This window comes from Pseudophryne corroboree, chromosome 9 (genome assembly GCF_028390025.1).
Source record: "Pseudophryne corroboree isolate aPseCor3 chromosome 9, aPseCor3.hap2, whole genome shotgun sequence".
NCBI lineage: Eukaryota > Metazoa > Chordata > Amphibia > Anura > Myobatrachidae > Pseudophryne > Pseudophryne corroboree.
In genome coordinates this window covers 230760092-230777837 of record NC_086452.1, presented here as the reverse complement: position 1 = coordinate 230777837, position 17746 = coordinate 230760092, and the positions used below count along the sequence as shown (strand labels likewise).

The 17746-nt window shown below is 47.9% G+C and overlaps 1 protein-coding gene across 1 annotated transcript in view; it reads left to right on the top strand.

Annotated features, from left to right (window-relative positions):
• Positions 1-14484, top strand: part of LOC134957926 (coagulation factor XIII B chain-like) — a 146404-nt gene extending 131920 nt beyond the window's left edge. The window contains exon 11 of the mRNA XM_063940173.1: positions 13846-14484. Coding sequence (XP_063796243.1) covers positions 13846-14057 — 212 coding nt within the window. The 3' untranslated portion in view covers positions 14058-14484. The remainder of the gene's footprint in view (positions 1-13845) is intronic.
• The last annotated feature ends 3262 nt before the right edge of the window (positions 14485-17746 follow it).

Sequence of the window (17746 nt, the reverse complement as noted above, 5' to 3'; positions counted from 1 at the left end):
GGATATTAAAGTAAGCATCCTGGAGATATCTGGATGTAAGAAAATTGAAATTCCCTTTGCTGATGGCTGTAAAGATTGAACTCACCGATCCCATGTGAAAATGCCTGGAATAGACAAATTTGCTCTGTATTCTCAAGTCCAGAATAGTATGAAAGGCTTCGTACGATTTTCTGACAAGGAATAGTTTGGAGTAAAAATCTTTGACTTTCAAATCACAAGAAATTAAGAACATTTCTCAGGCAGGTGCAAAGCTTCTAGCTAAGCTTGATGGAGTTTTGGGCTATATAGACATTTCACTTGGTACAGTATACTAATTGAACTCTATCCTCTATATAAAAAAACAACTTTGCTATTTGATGGGATGGGCCCATATGCCTGCGTATTGTGCAATTTTGAACCCAACAAATGTTACAAGGAACCACTCTGATAATAGTCATTGTGGAGTCCTCTGAGTGGTCATCTTTAGCCTTGAAAGCTGGAAAGGACTGTTAAGACGTAAAAGGAATACTTTTCTTGTTGTATTGTCTTCCTGGCCTATTGCATTTTGTGGAAATTGTTTATGTAAAGCAATATGAAAATGATGTGGCAAACAGTTTTAGATCCCTCTAAAAATAAGATTTTAAACCTACCGGTAAATCTTTTTCTCCTAGTCCGTAGAGGATGCTGAGGACTCCGTAAGGACCATGGGGTATAGACGGGCTCTGCAGGAGACATGGGCACTACAAAGAACTTTTAGTATGGGTGTGCTCTGGCTCCTCTCTCTATGCCCCTCCTCCAGACCTCAGTTAGAGAAACTGTACCCAGAGGAGATGGACAATATGAGGAAAGGATTTTGTTAATCTAAGGGCAAGATTCATACCAGCCCACACCAACCACACCGTATAACCTGGAATATACGCAAACAGTTAACAGTATGAACAAAAAACAGTATCAGTCAAAGACCGATCCCAACTGTAACATAACCCTTATGTAAGCAACAACTATATACAAGTCTTGCAGATTCAGTCCGCACTGGGACGGGCGCCCAGCATCCTCTACGGACTAGGAGAAAATATTTACCGGTAGGTTTAAAATCTTATTTTCTCTTACGTCCTAGAGGATGCTGGGGACTCCGTAAGGACCATGGGGTTTATACCAAAACTCCAAACCGGGCGGGAGAGTGCGGATGACTCTGCAGCACCGACTGAGCAAACGCGAGGTCCTCATCAGCCAGGGTATCAAACTTGTAGAATTTTGCAAAAGTGTTTGAACCCGACCAAGTAGCTGCTCGGCAAAGCTGTAACGCCGAGACGCCTCGGGCATCCGCCCAAGAAGAGCCCACCTTCCTAGTGGAATGGGCCTTTACCGAATCTGGCAACGGTAATCCAGCCGTAGAATGAGCCTGCTGCATCGTGGTACAGATCCAGCCAGCAATAGTCTGCTTAGATGCAGGAGCGCCAACCTTGTTGGCTGCATACAGGACAAACAGAGCCTCTGTTTTCCTAACCCTAGCCATCCTGGCTACATAAATTTTAAAGGACCTGACTACATCCAGGGACTTGGAGTCCTCCAAGTCACCCGTAACCACAGGCACCACAATAGGTTGGTTCATATGAAATAAAGAAACCACCTTAGGCAAAAATTGAGGACGAGTCCTCAACTCAGCTCTATCCACATGGAAAATCAAATAGGGACTCTTGTGAGACAAGGCCGCCAATTCGGACACCCGCCTTGCAGATGCCAAGGCCAATAACATGACCACCTTCCAAGTGAGACATTTTAATTCCACCGTTTGAAGAGGTTCAAACCAGTGAGATTTTAGGAACCTTAACACCACGTTAAGGTCCCAAGGTGCCACTGGGGGCACAAAAGGAGGCTGGATGTGCAGCACTCCCTTCACAAAAGTCTGGACTTCTGGGAGAGAAGCCAATTCCTTCTGAAAGGATATAAATAGGGCCGAAATCTGTACCTTAATGGAGCCTAACTTCAGGCCCATATCCACTCCTGTCTGTAGAAAGTGGAGAAAACGGCCCAGATGGAAATCTTGCGTAGGAGCATTCTTGGCTTCACACCAAGATACATACTTCCTCCAGATACGGTGATAATGTTTCGCCGTCACCTCCTTCCTAGCCTTTATCAGAGTAGGGATGACTTCCTCAGGAATACCTCTCCCAGCTAGGATTCGGTGTTCAACCGTCATGCCGTCAAACGTAGCCGCGGTAAGTCTTGGAATACACAGGGCCCCTGCTGCAACAGGTCCTCCCTGAGAGGAAGAGGCCACGGATCTTCTGTGATCATTTCCTGAAGATCCGAATACCAGGCCCTTCGAGGCCAATCTGGAACAACGAGTATTGTCTGTACTCTTTTTCATCTTATGATTCTCAATATTTTTGAGATGAGAGGCAGAGGAGGGAAAACACAGACCGACTGAAACACCCATGGTGTCACTAGGGCGTCTACCGCTACTGCCTGAGGGTCCCTTGAACTGGCACAATACCTCTGAAGCTTTTTGTTGAGGCGTGACACCATTATGTCTATCTGAGGAAGTCCCCAACGACTTGTTATCTCTGCAAAGACTTCTTGATGAAGACCCCACTCTCCTGGATGGAGATCGTGTCTGCTGAGGAAGTCTGCTTCCCAGTTGTCCACTCCCGGTATGAAGACCGCTGACAGAACGCTTACGTGATTTTCCGCCAAGCGAAGAATCCTGGTGGCTTCCGCCATTGCCACTCTGCTCCTTGTCCCGCCTTGGCGGTTTAGATGAGCCACGGCTGTGACATTGTCTGATTGAATCAGAACCGGTAGGTCGTGAAGAAGATTCTCCGCTTGTCGTTGTATGTGGCCCTCAATTCCAGCACGTTGATATGTAGACAAGCCTCCTGGCTTGACCATAGTCCCTGAAAATTTCTTCCTTGTGTGACTGCTCCCCAGCCTCGGAGGCTTGCTTCCGTGGTTAACAGAACCCAGTCCTGAATGCCGAACCTGCGACCCTCTAGAAGAGCACTCTGCAGCCACCACAGGAGAGACACCCTGGCCCTGGGGGACAGGCTTATCTTCTGATGTATTTGTAGATGAGACCCTGACCACTTGTCCAGAAGGTCCCACTGAAATGTCCTCGCATGGAACCTGCCGAAGGGTTTGGCCTCGTAGGTTGCTACCATTTTCCCCAGAACTCGAGTGCATTGATGAACAGACACTCTTTTTGGTTTTAGCAGGTCTCTGACCATGTTCTGGAGGTCCTGGGCTTTTTCCATTGGGAGAAAAACCCTCTTCTGTTCCGTGTCCAGAATCATGCCTAGGAATGATAGTCGAGTCGTTGGAACCAATTGTGACTTTGGCAGATTGAGAATCCAACCGTGCTGTTGTAGCACTCTCAGGGAGAGCGACACGCTCTTTAGCAATTGATCTCTCGATCTCGCTTTTATCAGGAGATCGTCCAAGTACGGGATAATTGTGACTCCTCGCCTGCGCAGGAGCACCATCATCTCCGCCATCACCTTGGTGAAAATCCTCGGTGCCGTGGAAAGCCCAAACGGCAACGTCTGAAACTGGTAATGACAGTCCTGTACAGCGAATCTCAGGTACTCCTGATGAGGAGGATATATGGGGACATGAAGGTAGGCATCCTTCACGTCCAGTGATACCATAAAATCCCCCCCTTCAAGGCTGGAGATCACTGCCCGGAGCGATTCCATCTTGAATTTGAACTTTTTCAAGTACAGGTTCAGGGATTTTAGATTCAAAATGGGTCTGACCGAACCATCCGGCTTCGGGACCACGAACAGGGTTGAATAGTACTGTTGGACCAGGGGAACATTGACAATCACTTGTTGTTGACACAGCTTTTGAATTGCAGCCAATACTACTTCCCTCTCCGGGGGAGAAGCTGGCAAGGCCGACTTGAAAAATCGGCGAGGGGGCACCTCTTCGAATTCCAGTTTGTAGCCTTGGGATACAATTTCCATCGCCCAAGGATCCACGTCTGATAGAACCCAGACCTGGCTGAAGAGTCGAAGACGTGCCCCCACCGGTGCGGACTCCCTCAGTGGAGCCCCAGCGTCATGCGGTGGATTTAGCAGAAGTCGGGGAGGACTTCTGCTCCTGGGAACTAGCCGAAGCAGGCGTTCTCTTTCCTCTACCCTTACCTCTGGCGAGGAAGGAGGAGCCCCGACCTCTTCTGGACTTAAGCGACCAAAAGGACTGCATCTGATATTGTGGAGTTTTCTTTTGCTGTGGGGGAACAAAAGGCAAAAAAGTAGCTGTGGAAGCCAGGTCCGCAAGACCATTCCCAAATAAAAATTTACCCTTGTAAGATAAAACCTCCATATGCTTCTTTGAGTCGGCATCACCCGTCCATTGGCGGGTCCACAGGGCTCGTCTAGCAGAAATCGCCATGGCGTTGGCTCTTGAACCTAGCAGCCCAACGTCTCTCTGAGCGTCTCTCATATATAAGACTGCGTCTTTAATGTGACCTAAGATCAATAAAATGGTATCCCTGTCTAGGGTATCAAGGTCAGCTGACAAGGTATCTGTCCAAGCTGCGATGCAATTGCCGGTCTGAGTAAAACACCCGTATGCGTATAGTTAGATTTTAAGGTAGTCTCCTGTCTGCAATCAGCAGGATCCTTGAGGGCTGCCGTGTCTGGAGACGGCAGCGCCACCTTCTTGGACAGACGCGTTAAAGCCTTGTCCACCCTGGGCGAAGATTCCCACCGTACCCTGTCCTGTGCAGGTAAAGGGTACGCCATAAGAATCCTCTTGGGAATCTGCAGTTTTTTGTCTGGAGTTTCCCAAGCTTTTTCAAATAACTCGTTCAGCTCATGAGATGGGGGAAAGGTAACCTCAGGTCTCTTTTCCTTATACATGCGCACCTTCGTGTCAGGGACAGAGGGGTCCTCAGTGATATGCAAAACATCTTTTATTGCAATAATCATATAATGAATACTTTTGGCCACCCTTGGGTGTAACCTCGCCTCATCATAGTCGACACTGGAGTCAGAATCCGTGTCGGTATCAGTGTCTGCTATTTGGGATATGGGACGTTTTTGAGACCCAGAAGGGCCCGGTGACCCAGTCGAAGCCGTGGATTGATTCCCTGCTTTTTCCCTGGACTCTGCTTTGTCCAATCTCTTATGTAATAAAGTCGCATTTGCATTTAAAACATTCCACATGTCCATCCAATCATGAGACGGCGTTGCCGACGGAGACACCACAATCATCTGCTCCAGTGCCGTAACTAGACATTTTAGCGCTGTGTGCAAGAAATGGCATCGGCGTACCCCTTAACGTAAACCGGTGGCATTGCGCGCCGTAGGCGCGTGCAAAAAATATAGGGGCGTAGCTTCACGGGAAAGGGGTGTGGCCACAAAATAATACCAATTCATATAATGGTGCACAGTAGTCTCCATTATTCAAATTACGCCGCACCATAGCGCCACTACACCAGGTAGAGTCCCCTTCTTACACATAACGGCAGACAGCGTCCCCCTTTTTTACACATTACAGCAGACAGCACCCCCCTTTTTACACATTACGGCAGACAGCGTCCCCTTTTTTACACATTACGGCAGACAGTGTCCCCTTTTTTACACATTACGGCAGAGTCCCCATTTTACACATTACGGCAGACAGAGTCCCCTTCTTACACATTACGGCAGACAGAGTCCCCTTCTTACACATTACGGCAGACAGCGTCCCCTTTTTTACACATTACGGCAGAGTCCCCATTTTACACATTACGGCAGACAGAGTCCCCTTCTTACACATTACGGCAGACAGAGTCCCCTTCTTACACATTATGGCAGACAGCGTCCCCTTTTTACACGTTACGGCGGACGGCGTCCACCTTTTACACATTACGGCAGACAGCGTCCCCTTTTACACATTCCAGCAGAAAGAGTCCACCTTTTACATGTTACGGCAGGCCCCACCTTTTACACGTTACGGCAGGATAGGTCCCCTTTTTACACATTATGGCAGGCAGAGTTCCCCTTTAACACAGTACGGCAGGCAGATTCTCCCTTACCCCCCCCCCACCCTTAGAGTGTAGTGTGGTGTAGTGTACTGTAGTGAAGTGTAGTGTAATATACTGTAGTGTAGTGTACTGTAGTGAAGTGTACTGTAATATAGTGTAGTGAAGTGTAGTGTAATATAGTGTAGTGTACTGTAGTATAGTGTATTGTCTGTGTAGGCACTTACGTGCTGTTACCGGCTCCTGACTCCCCCTGTCCACTTCACAGAACTCAGCCGCAGCGCTGCCGGGACCTCAGCAGCAGCGGCGGCGGCTTAAGCTGTACACAGGCGGGCGGCTTCACCGGGACACGGGTGGGCGGCAGCAGCTTCAGCCGGATGCAGGCATTGCCCACGTCAGCGGGACGCAGGCGGCGCCGCCACCTAAAACAGTGAATCTGCGGCCGTGCGGGTGTGATGCTTGATGGTGTGCCCTCAGTGCATTTGCGCTATGGGCAAGGCACCATCGGCACACACCTAGTTACGGCTCTGGGAAAGAGGGGAGGATAGGCAGTGGCAAGGCGGCTGATTCAGGAAGGTGTGATCTTGAAAGGGCCCCCGTCCCCCTCTCTCTGTTGTCACTACAATTCTTCTTAGGGGAGAGTGAAAGTGAGAAACAGAGGTTAACAGGAGAAGAGAGAGAGAGAAGGAGGGAGAGGAGCAAGAAAGAGAGGGGGGGAAGAAAGTGAGGGTTTCATTGAAAAAGAGGGAATTAGAGAAAGAGAGAGACGGTGTCAGGGAGAAATGGATGAGAGGGGAGAGAGAAGCAAGAGAGAGTGTCAAATAGAGAGAGAGGAGCAAGATAGAGAGAGTATTATGGAGAGAGAGAAAGAGAGAAAGGCTATGTCAGACAGAGAGAGAAGAGGGGGGGGGGGGAGATAGGAGCCAGCATTAGACAGTTACCATTGCCAACAACAGCACACAGCCACAAGTCTCTGATGGGGGCGGGCTCTTCACGGCATTAAGCTCCGCCCCCTAAATACCCGCGAATCGCGGCACTGGGGGGGGGATTGGTTCCAGGATAGAAGCATAGAAGTCGGAACCCCACCCACTCTCCCCGGCTTGCATGTATAGAGAGGGGAGGGACAGGTCAGCCCACAGAGACCAATCATACCCGGGGCAGGATGGGGAAGGGGAAAGGTCCTCTCCTCTGGTGGACCGGACGGCCACCTCACCTCCTCACTAATTAAGTTCTGTCGGCCTGCCAGCGTGAGCGTACTAAATGAGTCAGGCTGACTCATTAGTACTTGGCCTCCTTGTATAATTCTGCGGGCACTTAACTGCAGCTTGCTCTGCCCCTGCTGTCTGTGCTGCACAGTGTGATCGGAGCTGAGCTGAGAGCTCTGATCACAGCTGGCAGCCAGAGCGGAGCCGCCGTCCTCCCGTCAGCTGCACACAAACCAACCATCTGTCCGCTCGGCTCGGCTACAACTTCAGCGAGAGAGGGAGGGAGTCGGCGCTCCTCTCCTCGGGCAGAGCTGGCAGACGGCAGGTACTGGCCATCCCAATTTGGTAGATGCTAGAATCAAGTGGGCTAAGGGACCTTTTCCGTCTGGGGGAGGAGTCACAACACAAGGGGGAGGAGCAAGGCCAGCGGGATAGTTGCTCTACTGTCCACGCCACCAACTATTACCTTTAGTAATCAGGTGGCGAGCGAAGCGGAGCGAGCCACCGAGCCCGAAGCGTGGCGAGCTAAGCGAGCCCGCGAGGGTACTTTTCGGGTACCCTGTTCGTCCGTAGCTCCTCCCCCTGGTGACGTGTCTCCTCCCCTAGATACATCAGAAGGTCCCTTCTCCCACTCCGAAATAGAATCAACCATCCCAATTTGGGAGGAGGTGAGGTGGCCTTCCGGTCCGCCAGAGGAGAGAACCTTTCCCCTTCTCCATCCAGCTACAGTAAATGGCGGCGCTGGCTGGTGGGCGGTAGTGTTGAGTGGCCCGGCAGGTGCCTGCGGAGATTTTTCCGCCTCACAGCGAATGCGCTGTGTGCAGTGCCCCTCTTGCCCATACCTAGTTACGGCCCTGATCTGCTCCACCTCCTCCTTAGATGAGCCTTACGCTTCAGACATGCCGACACACGCGTACCGACACCCCCACACACACAGGAATATATCTATAAGGGGATAGTCCCCCAACAAGGCCCTTTGGAGAGACAGAGAGAGAGTATGCCAGCACACACCCAGCGCCAACTGACACTGGAAACAAATTCCCAGATATAGAGCTTTTATATATAATAACCGTGTAATACACTCACTGCGCCATACAAGTGCCCCCCCCCCCTCTTTTTATGCCCTCTGCCACCGTGTTCAGCAGGGGAGAGTCCGGGGAGCCAGCGTCTCTGCAGTGCTCTGTGGAGAAAATGGCGCTGGTTAGTGCTGAGGGACCAAGCTCTGCCCCCTCCAGCGGCGGGCTTCGGTCCCGCTCAATTTTATAAAAACTGGCGGGGGATTTATCCACTAACTGCCTCCGCAGCCTATATCAATATAAATGCCAGCCTAGAGGTTTATATTGCTGTCCAGGGCGAACCCCCTGCGCCCAACAGTGCCTGCCAGTGTGCGTAGTGTGTGGGAGAAATGGCGTGCAGCGTTACCGCTGCGCGCTTACCTCAGGGAAGATCTGAAGTCTTCTGCCGCCTTGAAGTCTTCTTTTCTTCTTATACTCACCCGGCTTCTATCTTCCGGCTCTGTGAGGACGGCGGCGTGGCTCTGGGACGAACGGCGGGGGGGAGACCTGCGTCCGACTCCCTCTGGAGCTAATGGTGTCCAGTAGCCTAAGAAGCAGAGCCTATCACTTAAGTAGGTCTGCTTCTCTCTCTTCAGTCCCAGCAGTGCTCCCTGAAAATAAAAAACCTAACAAAATTCTTTTTCAGAGAAACTCAGGATAGCTCCCCTGTAGTGCACCAAATCTCCTCTGGGCACAGGATCTAACTGAGGTCTGGAGGAGGGGCATAGAGGGAGGAGCCAGTGCACACCCTACTAAAAGTTCTTTGTAGTGCCCATGTCTCCTATGGAGCCAGTCTATACCCCATGGTCCTTATGGAGTCCCCAGCATCCTCTAGGACGTAAGAGAAAGTTGTTTACATTATGAAGTGTAATTTGTCTCCATAATGAAGAGCCCTTGAATTGGCAGATTAGCTATGCTATTATATTTGACTGAAGCATATAAGCATAAGGTTCGCCTAAGCCAGGCATGTCCAAACTGCGGCCCTCCAGCTGTTGTAAAACTACATATCCCAGCATGCCATGACACAGTTTTGCTGTCAGAGAATGCTAAAGCTGTGTCAGGGCATGCTGGGATGTGTAGTTTCTCAACAGCTGGAGGGCCTCAGTTTGGACATGCCTGGCCTAAGCATTGCTACTGATGCTATAGCCCTTGCAGAAAAAGCAAAGGTGTTCCAAAAAAACCTCACACATAAGAATTATATTCCCCTTTGCATTTTTTATACACTTTTTAACAGGTATTGTCTGTTTACCTTCTCCTGGTCATCCATATAAAGTTGGTCTTTCCATAATTTGAGGCCTCTGGCTATTGATGCCATAACAACACTCCCTCATAGGACCTACTGCTTCAAGAGATTCCGTAGTTCTGGCAAACATTGGGGCTGCTTCTAAATCGAATGCAAGTTGAAATGTATCTGTGATGAATGGATTGCGTAGACATCTGCAAACTGCATGTGCCGTAGAAAGCAACTGCACATACACCGGATCATGCATATACACACATTCCGAGATTGAAAGCGTGATCAGATTGAACCTTAAGGCAACAGATTACTCTTTCTGTAAAATGTGCATTAGTGGGCGACAACCATATGATCACTGGGAACTGATGTGACTTGTGGGAGTGTCATGGTCATGTAGGCTGACTTCCATGCTCTTTTGCAGCGTGCGGACACGATGGGATGCTTGCTTTAAATCCCAATACAAATGATGACAACTGTGGCCGTAAAAACAGCAAGTGCACAGGCATGCCATATGGAAGAGCAGCTAGAGATGCGCATGTCTGAGAATCACCCTCATACTGAGCAATGGCTGCATCTACCTTAATGTAATTAATCACTCATAAAAGTAGTGTGGGAAGATATGATGAATCTGGTCAATGGGGGTCATTCCGAGTTGTTCGCTCGCAAGCTGATTTTTGCAGATTTGCTCACGCTAAGCCGCCGCCTACTGGGAGTGAATCTTAGCTTCTTAAAATTGCGAACGATGTATTCGCAATATTGCGATTACACACCTCGTAGCAGTTTCTGAGTAGCTCCAGACTTACTCGGCATCTGCGATCAGTTCAGTGCTTGTCGTTCCTGGTTTGACGTCACAAACACACCCAGCGTTCGCCCAGACACTCCCCCGTTTCTCCAGCCACTCCTGCGTTTTTTCCGGAAACGGTAGCGTTTTTCCCCACACGCCCATAAAACGGCCTGTTTCCGCCCAGTAACACCCACTTCCTGTCAATCACATTACGATCGCCAGAACGATGAAAAAGCCGTGAGTAAAATTCCTAACTGCATAGCAAATTTACTTGGCGCAGTCGCAGTGCGAACATTGCGCATGCGCACTAAGCGGAAAATCGCTGCGATGCGAAGATTTTTACAGAGCGAACAACTCGGAATGACCCCCCATGTTAGCGTTATTACTTCTATAGAAATACAGTGCATCCGGAAAGTATTCACAGTGCTTTACTTTTTCCACATTTTGTTGTTACAGCCTTATTCCAAGATGGAATAAATTAATTTTTTTCCCTCAAATTTCAACACACAATGGGCCTAATTCAGAGTTGATCGCAGCAGCAAATTTGTTAGCAGTTGGGCAAAACCATGGGGGTCATTCCGAGTTGATCGCTAGCTGCATTCGTTCGCTGTGCAGCGATGAGGCAAAAAAAGGCACTTCTGCGCATGCATAGGCGGCGCAATGCACACGCGCGTCATACTTTTACAATGGCCGATGTAGTTTCACACAGGGTCTAGCGAAGTTTTTCAGTCGCACTGCTGACCGCAGAGTGAATGACATGAAGTGGGAGTTTCTGGGTGTCAACTGACCGTTTTCAGGGAGTGTTCGAAAAAACGCAGGCGTGCCAGGAAAAACGCAGGCGTGGCTGGGCGAACGCAGGGCGTGTTTGTGACGTCAAAACAGGAACTGAATAGTCTGAAGTGATCGCAAGCGCTGAGTAGGTATTGAGCTACTCTAAAACTGCACAAAAAAACTTTGCCGCCGCTCTGCGATCCATTCGTTCGCACTTCTGCTAAGCTAAAAGACACTCAGAGTGGGAGGTGGCATAGCGTTTGCACGGCTGCTAAAAACAGCTAGCGAGCGAACAACTCGGAATGACCACCCATGTGCACTGCAGGGGGGCAGAGAGCGTTGTGCAGAGAGAGTTAGATTTGGGTGTGGTGTGTTCAAACTGAAATTTAAATTGCAGTGTAAAAATAAAGCAGACAGTATTTACCCTGCACAGAAACAAAATAACCCACCTAAATCTAACTCTCTCTGCAAATGTTATATCTGCCACACCTGCAATACATATGGGCCCTCATTCCGAGTTGTTCGCTCGCAAGGCGATTATAGCAGAGTTACACACGCTAAGCCGCCGCCTACTGGGAGTGAATCTAAACATCTTAAATGTGCGACCGATGTATTCGCAATATTGCGATCAAAACCGAGTTAGCAGTTTCTGAGTAACTCCAGACTTACTCTGCCTGTGCGATCAATTCAGTGCTTTTCGGTCCCGGCTGACGTCATAAACACACCCAGCGTTCGCCCAAGCACTCCCACCGTTTCTCCAGACACGCCTGCGTTTTTTCCGGAAACGGTAGCGTTTCCTGCCACACGCCCCTAAAACGCCGTACATCCGCCCAGTAACACCCATTTCCTGTCAATCACAATGCGTTCTCCGGAGCGACGAAAAAGCCGTGAGTAAAATTACTTTCTTCTTAGTAAAGTTACTTGACGCATGCGCAGTGCGAACATTACGCATGCGCACTAAGAGAATTCTCACTGCGATGCGATGAAAAATACCGAGCGAACAACTCGGAATGAGGGCCATGGTTTTGCCCAACTGCTAACAAATTTGCTGCTGCAATCAACTCTGAATTACCCCCAATACCCCATAATGACAACATGAAAAAATATTTTTTTTAGATTTTTGCACATTTATTTAAAAAAAAAAATAAGAAATCACATGTACATAAGTATTCACAGCCTTTGCTCAATACTTTGTTGATGCACATTTGGCAGCAATTACAGCCTCAAGTATTTTTGAATTTGATGCCACAAGCTTGGCACACCTATCTTTGGGAAGTTTTGCCCATTCCTCTTTGCAGCACCTCACAAGTTCCATCAGGTTGGATGGGAAGCGTTGGTACACAGCCATTTTCAGATCTCTCCAGAGATGTTCAATCGGATTCAAGTCTGGGCTCTGGCTAGGCCACTCAAGGACATTCACAGGCTTGTCCTGAAGCCACTCCTTTGATATCTTGGCTGTATGCTTAGGGTCATTGTCCTGCTGAAAGATGAGCCATCGCCCCAGTTTGAGGTCAAGAGCACTCTGGAGCAGGTTTTCATCCAGGATGTCTCCGTAGATTGCTGCATTCATCTTTCCCTCTATCCTGACTAGTCTCCCAGTTCCTGCCACTGAAAAACATCCCCACAGCATGATGCTGCCACTACCATGCTTCACTGTAGGGATGGTATTGGCCTGGTGATGAGCGGAGCCTGGTTTCCTCCAAACATGACGCCTGGCATTCACGCCAAAAAGGTCAATCTTGGTCTCATCAGACCAGAGACTTTTGTTTCTCATGGTCTGAGAGTCTTTCAGGTGCATTTTGGCAAACTCCAGGTGGTCCTTTTTACTAAGGAGTGGCTTCCGTCTGGCCACTCTACCATACAGGCCTGATTGGTGGATTGCTGCAGAGATGGTTGTCCTTCTGGAAGGTTCTCCTCTCTCCACAGAGGAATGTTGCAGCTCTGACAGTGACCATCAGGTTCTTGGTCACCTCCGTGACTAGGGCCCTTCTTTCCCGATCGCTCAGTTTAGACAGCCAGCCAGCTCTAGGAAGAGTCCTGGTGGTTCTGAACTTCTTCCATTTATGGATGATGGTGGCCACTGTGCTTATTGGGACCTTCAAAGCATCAGATATTTTTCTGTACCCTTCCCCAGATTTGCGCCTCGAGACAATCCTGTCTCGGAGGTCTACAGACAATTCCTTTGACTTCATGCTTGGTTTGTGCTCAGACATGCACTGTCAAGTGTGGGACTTTATATAGACAGGTGTGTGCCTTTCCAAATCATGTCCAATCAACTGAATTTACCACAAGTGGACTCCAGTTAAGCTGTAGGAACATCTCAAGGACGATCAGTGGAAACAGGATGCACCTGAGCTCAATTTTGAGCTTCATGGCAAAGGCTGTGAATAGTTATGTGCATGCGATTTCTTCATTTTTTATTTTCAAGAAATTTGCAAAAATCACAAAAAAACTTTTTCACGTTATCATTATGGGGTATTGTGTATAAAATTTTGAGGGAAAAAAATAATTTATTCCATTTTGGAATAAAGCTGTAACATAACAAAATGTGGAAAAAGTGAAGCGATGTGAATACTTTCCGGATGCACTGTAGCATTCACTTATGAGTATTTCAAAATATTGTTCAAAGGGTCTCTAAAATGATGGAAACTCTTAAGCAATTAGCTTTTATTGTCTACTTGTCTAATGCAATTTAGACCTAAAAAGCAAATACCTGACTGGAGTTAGTGATATTAGTGCAGATTTGCATCTATGAGCTAGGGTTGAGGACACCCGTCATTTATAAATCTTGTATATTATTAAAAATGTTATCTAAACTACTCCTGTTGATGGATTTGTTTTAGAACCCTGCGTTTTATCCAAAGAAGAGATGGACAGAAGCCAAGTGCGCCTGAAATGGAGTTTAGACAGTGAATACTTTTTACATGGAGAGTTTCTTGATTTCCTATGTAAGCCAGGATATGAGAATCGTGAGTTTACTGCAAAGTTTTCTCTTAGGAGTCAGTGTAGAAATGGGCAGCTTAGCTATCCAAAATGCATGCAAAGGAACAGATAAATGTACATCCCCTATACATGCATGTTTGGAAAATGCAATAGCTGTAATGTACTGTTAATCAAGATAGTTATCATTGGTTTGTAACTTTAGCCCCAAATTAATTCTGACAGAACATTATCCACAGTATTTACAATGCACATGCATATAAAACAGTAAAACATTGAATATCGATGTGAAACTGAAAAACCTTTATGATCAACATTTATGCTTTGGTTATCTCTAGTTAATAAGGTTATCTTTACATAAGCCTACTGGTTCAATAAGAAAGTTTTTCCTATTGCATCATTGTTTTACTACAGTAATAGAATATAAATCAAATTTTTTAAGTCCCAAAACCCCACCAAATGGACCACATGACAAGAACAATACTCTGTAATTTAAGCTCATAGGCAATGCAAATATATGTAAAGTTTATATATACATCATATACATCAGTGTGTCTGTTTCTTTTTGACCACTTTGCCACTAAAAGTTTGCCAAAATTACCAAAAAAGTGTTTTCTTCCAGTATTGCTATTGCGCCTGATCACTGCGACCACTCCATCAGTGCCAACGCAGCAGTGATCGTTTTTAGTGTTTTAACTGCGAGGCATGGCAAAAGTAGAGACGCTGCCCACAAGTGCACAGAGAAACTCACTGAAGGCATCTAAACATGCCCAGTAACTGTGTACTCCATCGCAACCGCGATGCAGATGCGAGGAACATCGACTCCATGAGTGCCACCATGGCTGCACAGAATAGCCACAGGAGCTGCGATGCTGGTGCCAGGGCCGGATTATGCCTTCGGGGGGCCCAGAGCACATAAGACAGGGGGCCCTCCTCTTCACGTCAGTAACACCCCCCACCCCACCCTCCCGTGGCTGTACCAGTTCTGCTCTTATCCATCCTCGGCCGCCAGCAATCAGATGAGCGAAATCATAAATGCATTGGAAGGTTTATATATATATATATATATATATATACATATATAGACACACACAGATGAATACATAAATAATGGTGTGACGACGGCAGCACTCGGAATAAGAAACAGGCAAGCTGGGGTGACCAACGTTTCAATTATGTATTGAAGAAGCATTTTCGTCGGGGTGCACCTGTTTCTTATTCTGACTGTCGCCATCATCACACTATGGCTTACTGCATCACCATTAGTGATCCATCATGGAGCGCACTGGCTTGTTCTACTATTGTAAATACATTTAGATATCGGGACCGCTGACTTGGACTGTTTTTTATATATATATGGGTATTATTATTATTACATTTTATTTATAGGGCACCACAAGTGTTACGCAGCGCCGTACAAAGGACAGTACAGGGAGACAAAACTTAGCATAACAGTAATTAAATAACAAAAATAGAGTGCAGGTAACAAAGAGCACCACAATTTTCAAAACATAGTACAGCTTAGATGTAAGTAGCAACGGGAGTAATCACTGTACTACTTGGGGCTGGCGGCCATAGATAGAGAGGAGCCTTTACCAGTAGGAGAAAAAGCAGGTAAAGATGGTTGCTGACTTAAATGTGTCGAGAAGAGGGCTTAGACAACAATAGAAAGAGGGCCCTACTCTGAAGAGCTAACAATCAATGGGGAGGGGTGACAGACAGATGATATGAGGTGCAAGCAAGCAGGAGGAAGCCTGATGGCAGTATGCAAGCAAAGCAGAGATGTTCAAGGCGTGGAGCAGGGGGATGGAGGAGCAGCCTAAGGACTAGGTTATGCATTGGAGGGGTACGCTTTGATAAATAGGTGGGTTTTCAGTGCCCGTTTGAAGCTTTGCAAAGTCGGGGAGAGTCCAATGGAGCGGGGGAGCACGTTCCACTGAAGGGCTGCAGCACGGGCAAAATCCTGAACTCGTGCATGGCAAGCAGTGACCAAGGCAGAGGAGAGGCGATGGTCATCAGCCGACCGTAGAGGACGGGAGGGAGTATGAAGGGAGAGGAGGTTGGAGATGTAAGGAGCAGTGGAATTAGAGATGGCCTTGTATGTGAGGGTGAGGAGTTTAAAGAGGATTCTGTAGAGGAATGGGAGCCAGTGTAGATTTTTTTCGAAGGGGAGTGGCAGAAGTGGAGCGGCGGGAGAGGAAGATGAGCCTAGCTGCGGAGTTGAGGACAGATTGGAGGGGTGCGAGGTGGGAGCAAGTGAGGCCAGTGAGGAGAACATTGCAGTAGTGGAGTCGTGAGATGACCAGTGAGTGGATGATAAGTTTAGTTGCAATCTGGGAGAGAAATGGCCTGATGCGAGCAATGTTGCGTAGCTGGAACCGACATATATACCAGTTGTGCAGCCATTGGTCTGAAGCGGTGGGGCATCCATATCTCAGACACACAGGGTGGAATTCAAATGTTTGAAAAGTCGGTTGGGTGTCTGTATTTTCCTGTCTATTAGATAGGAAAAAACAGACTCCCAACTGACTTTTCAAATATTTGAATCTCCCCCACAGGGTGGTAAGGATACTCACATTACTTACTGTTAGTACTACTGTTGCTGGCGCTTCCCAGCAACACAGGCTGCTTATTTACAGGGGCCGCTGCGTGTGAGACTCTACTCTTCTTCAAGTGCTCGCCGGGCCGAACGTGATTGGTAGCTGGATAAAGGTGCCCACACACAAGGCAGGAATGACACATCCGGCCTGGCTTCCGTATTCATTCACAGCTGAGGAGCTGCACTGGCAGCTCCGATCACTCACCGTGGAAGCTCTGATCTCTCACCGCGGCAGCTCTGATGGCTCACTGCAGACCCCTGCCAGTGTGGAAAAATAAAAAAGGTCTGTCGGTGGGAGAGGAGTACTGTGGAATGCAGCTTCAGTGCGTGGTTGAGGCAGCTCTGGTTGGGGGGCCCCTTGGAAAGGGAAACCTCCTCCTACTAACCTCCTGTGCCCCCCCTTAATCTGGCTCTGGCTGGTGCCATGTTATTTGCGTACTAGATCGCAGTTGCATGCCGAAACACGCCCTGAAAATGGTCATGACACGTGTGTGTGGTTTTGCAAACACTCCACATTACGTACCCAAAATGACCTCTTCCTGTCACTCACACTATGGGGTATATTTACTAAGGTCCCGATTTTGACCGAGATGGTGTTTTTTCTTCAAAGTGTCATCTCGGGAATTTACTAAACTCAAATCACGGCAGTGATGAGGGCATTCGTATTTTTTTGGAAGTCCAAGTAAAAAAAAATGAATGAATACACCATTGGTCAAATTCGCCTGTAATTTGGTAGAACTCGGTCATTTACTAAAAAGTGTAATTCACAAACACTGCCGACAATAGCCAAACACTGCCGTGAAAAAATACCAATCGTGAAAAAGTGCTAAAATAAAACAGACCTACTTTATTTTTACCGTGTTCTGATAGGCATGCACGGATCCATGAGATCCGTGCATGTTTATCAGTGGAAAGGGGTGGGAAAGTGTTAAATTTGCACACAAAAAAAATGCGTAGGGTCCCCCCTCCTAAGCAAAACCAGCCTCGGGCTCTTTGAGCCGGTCCTGGTTGATAAAATATGGGGGGAAAATTGACCAGGGATCCCCCATATTTAATCAACCAGCACCGGGCTCTGCGCCTGGTCCTGGTTCCAAAAATACGGGGGACAAAAAGCGTAGGGGTCCCCCGTATTTCTGAAACCAGCACCGGGCTCCACTAGCCAGATACATAATGCCACAGCCGGGGGACACTTTTATATTGGTCCC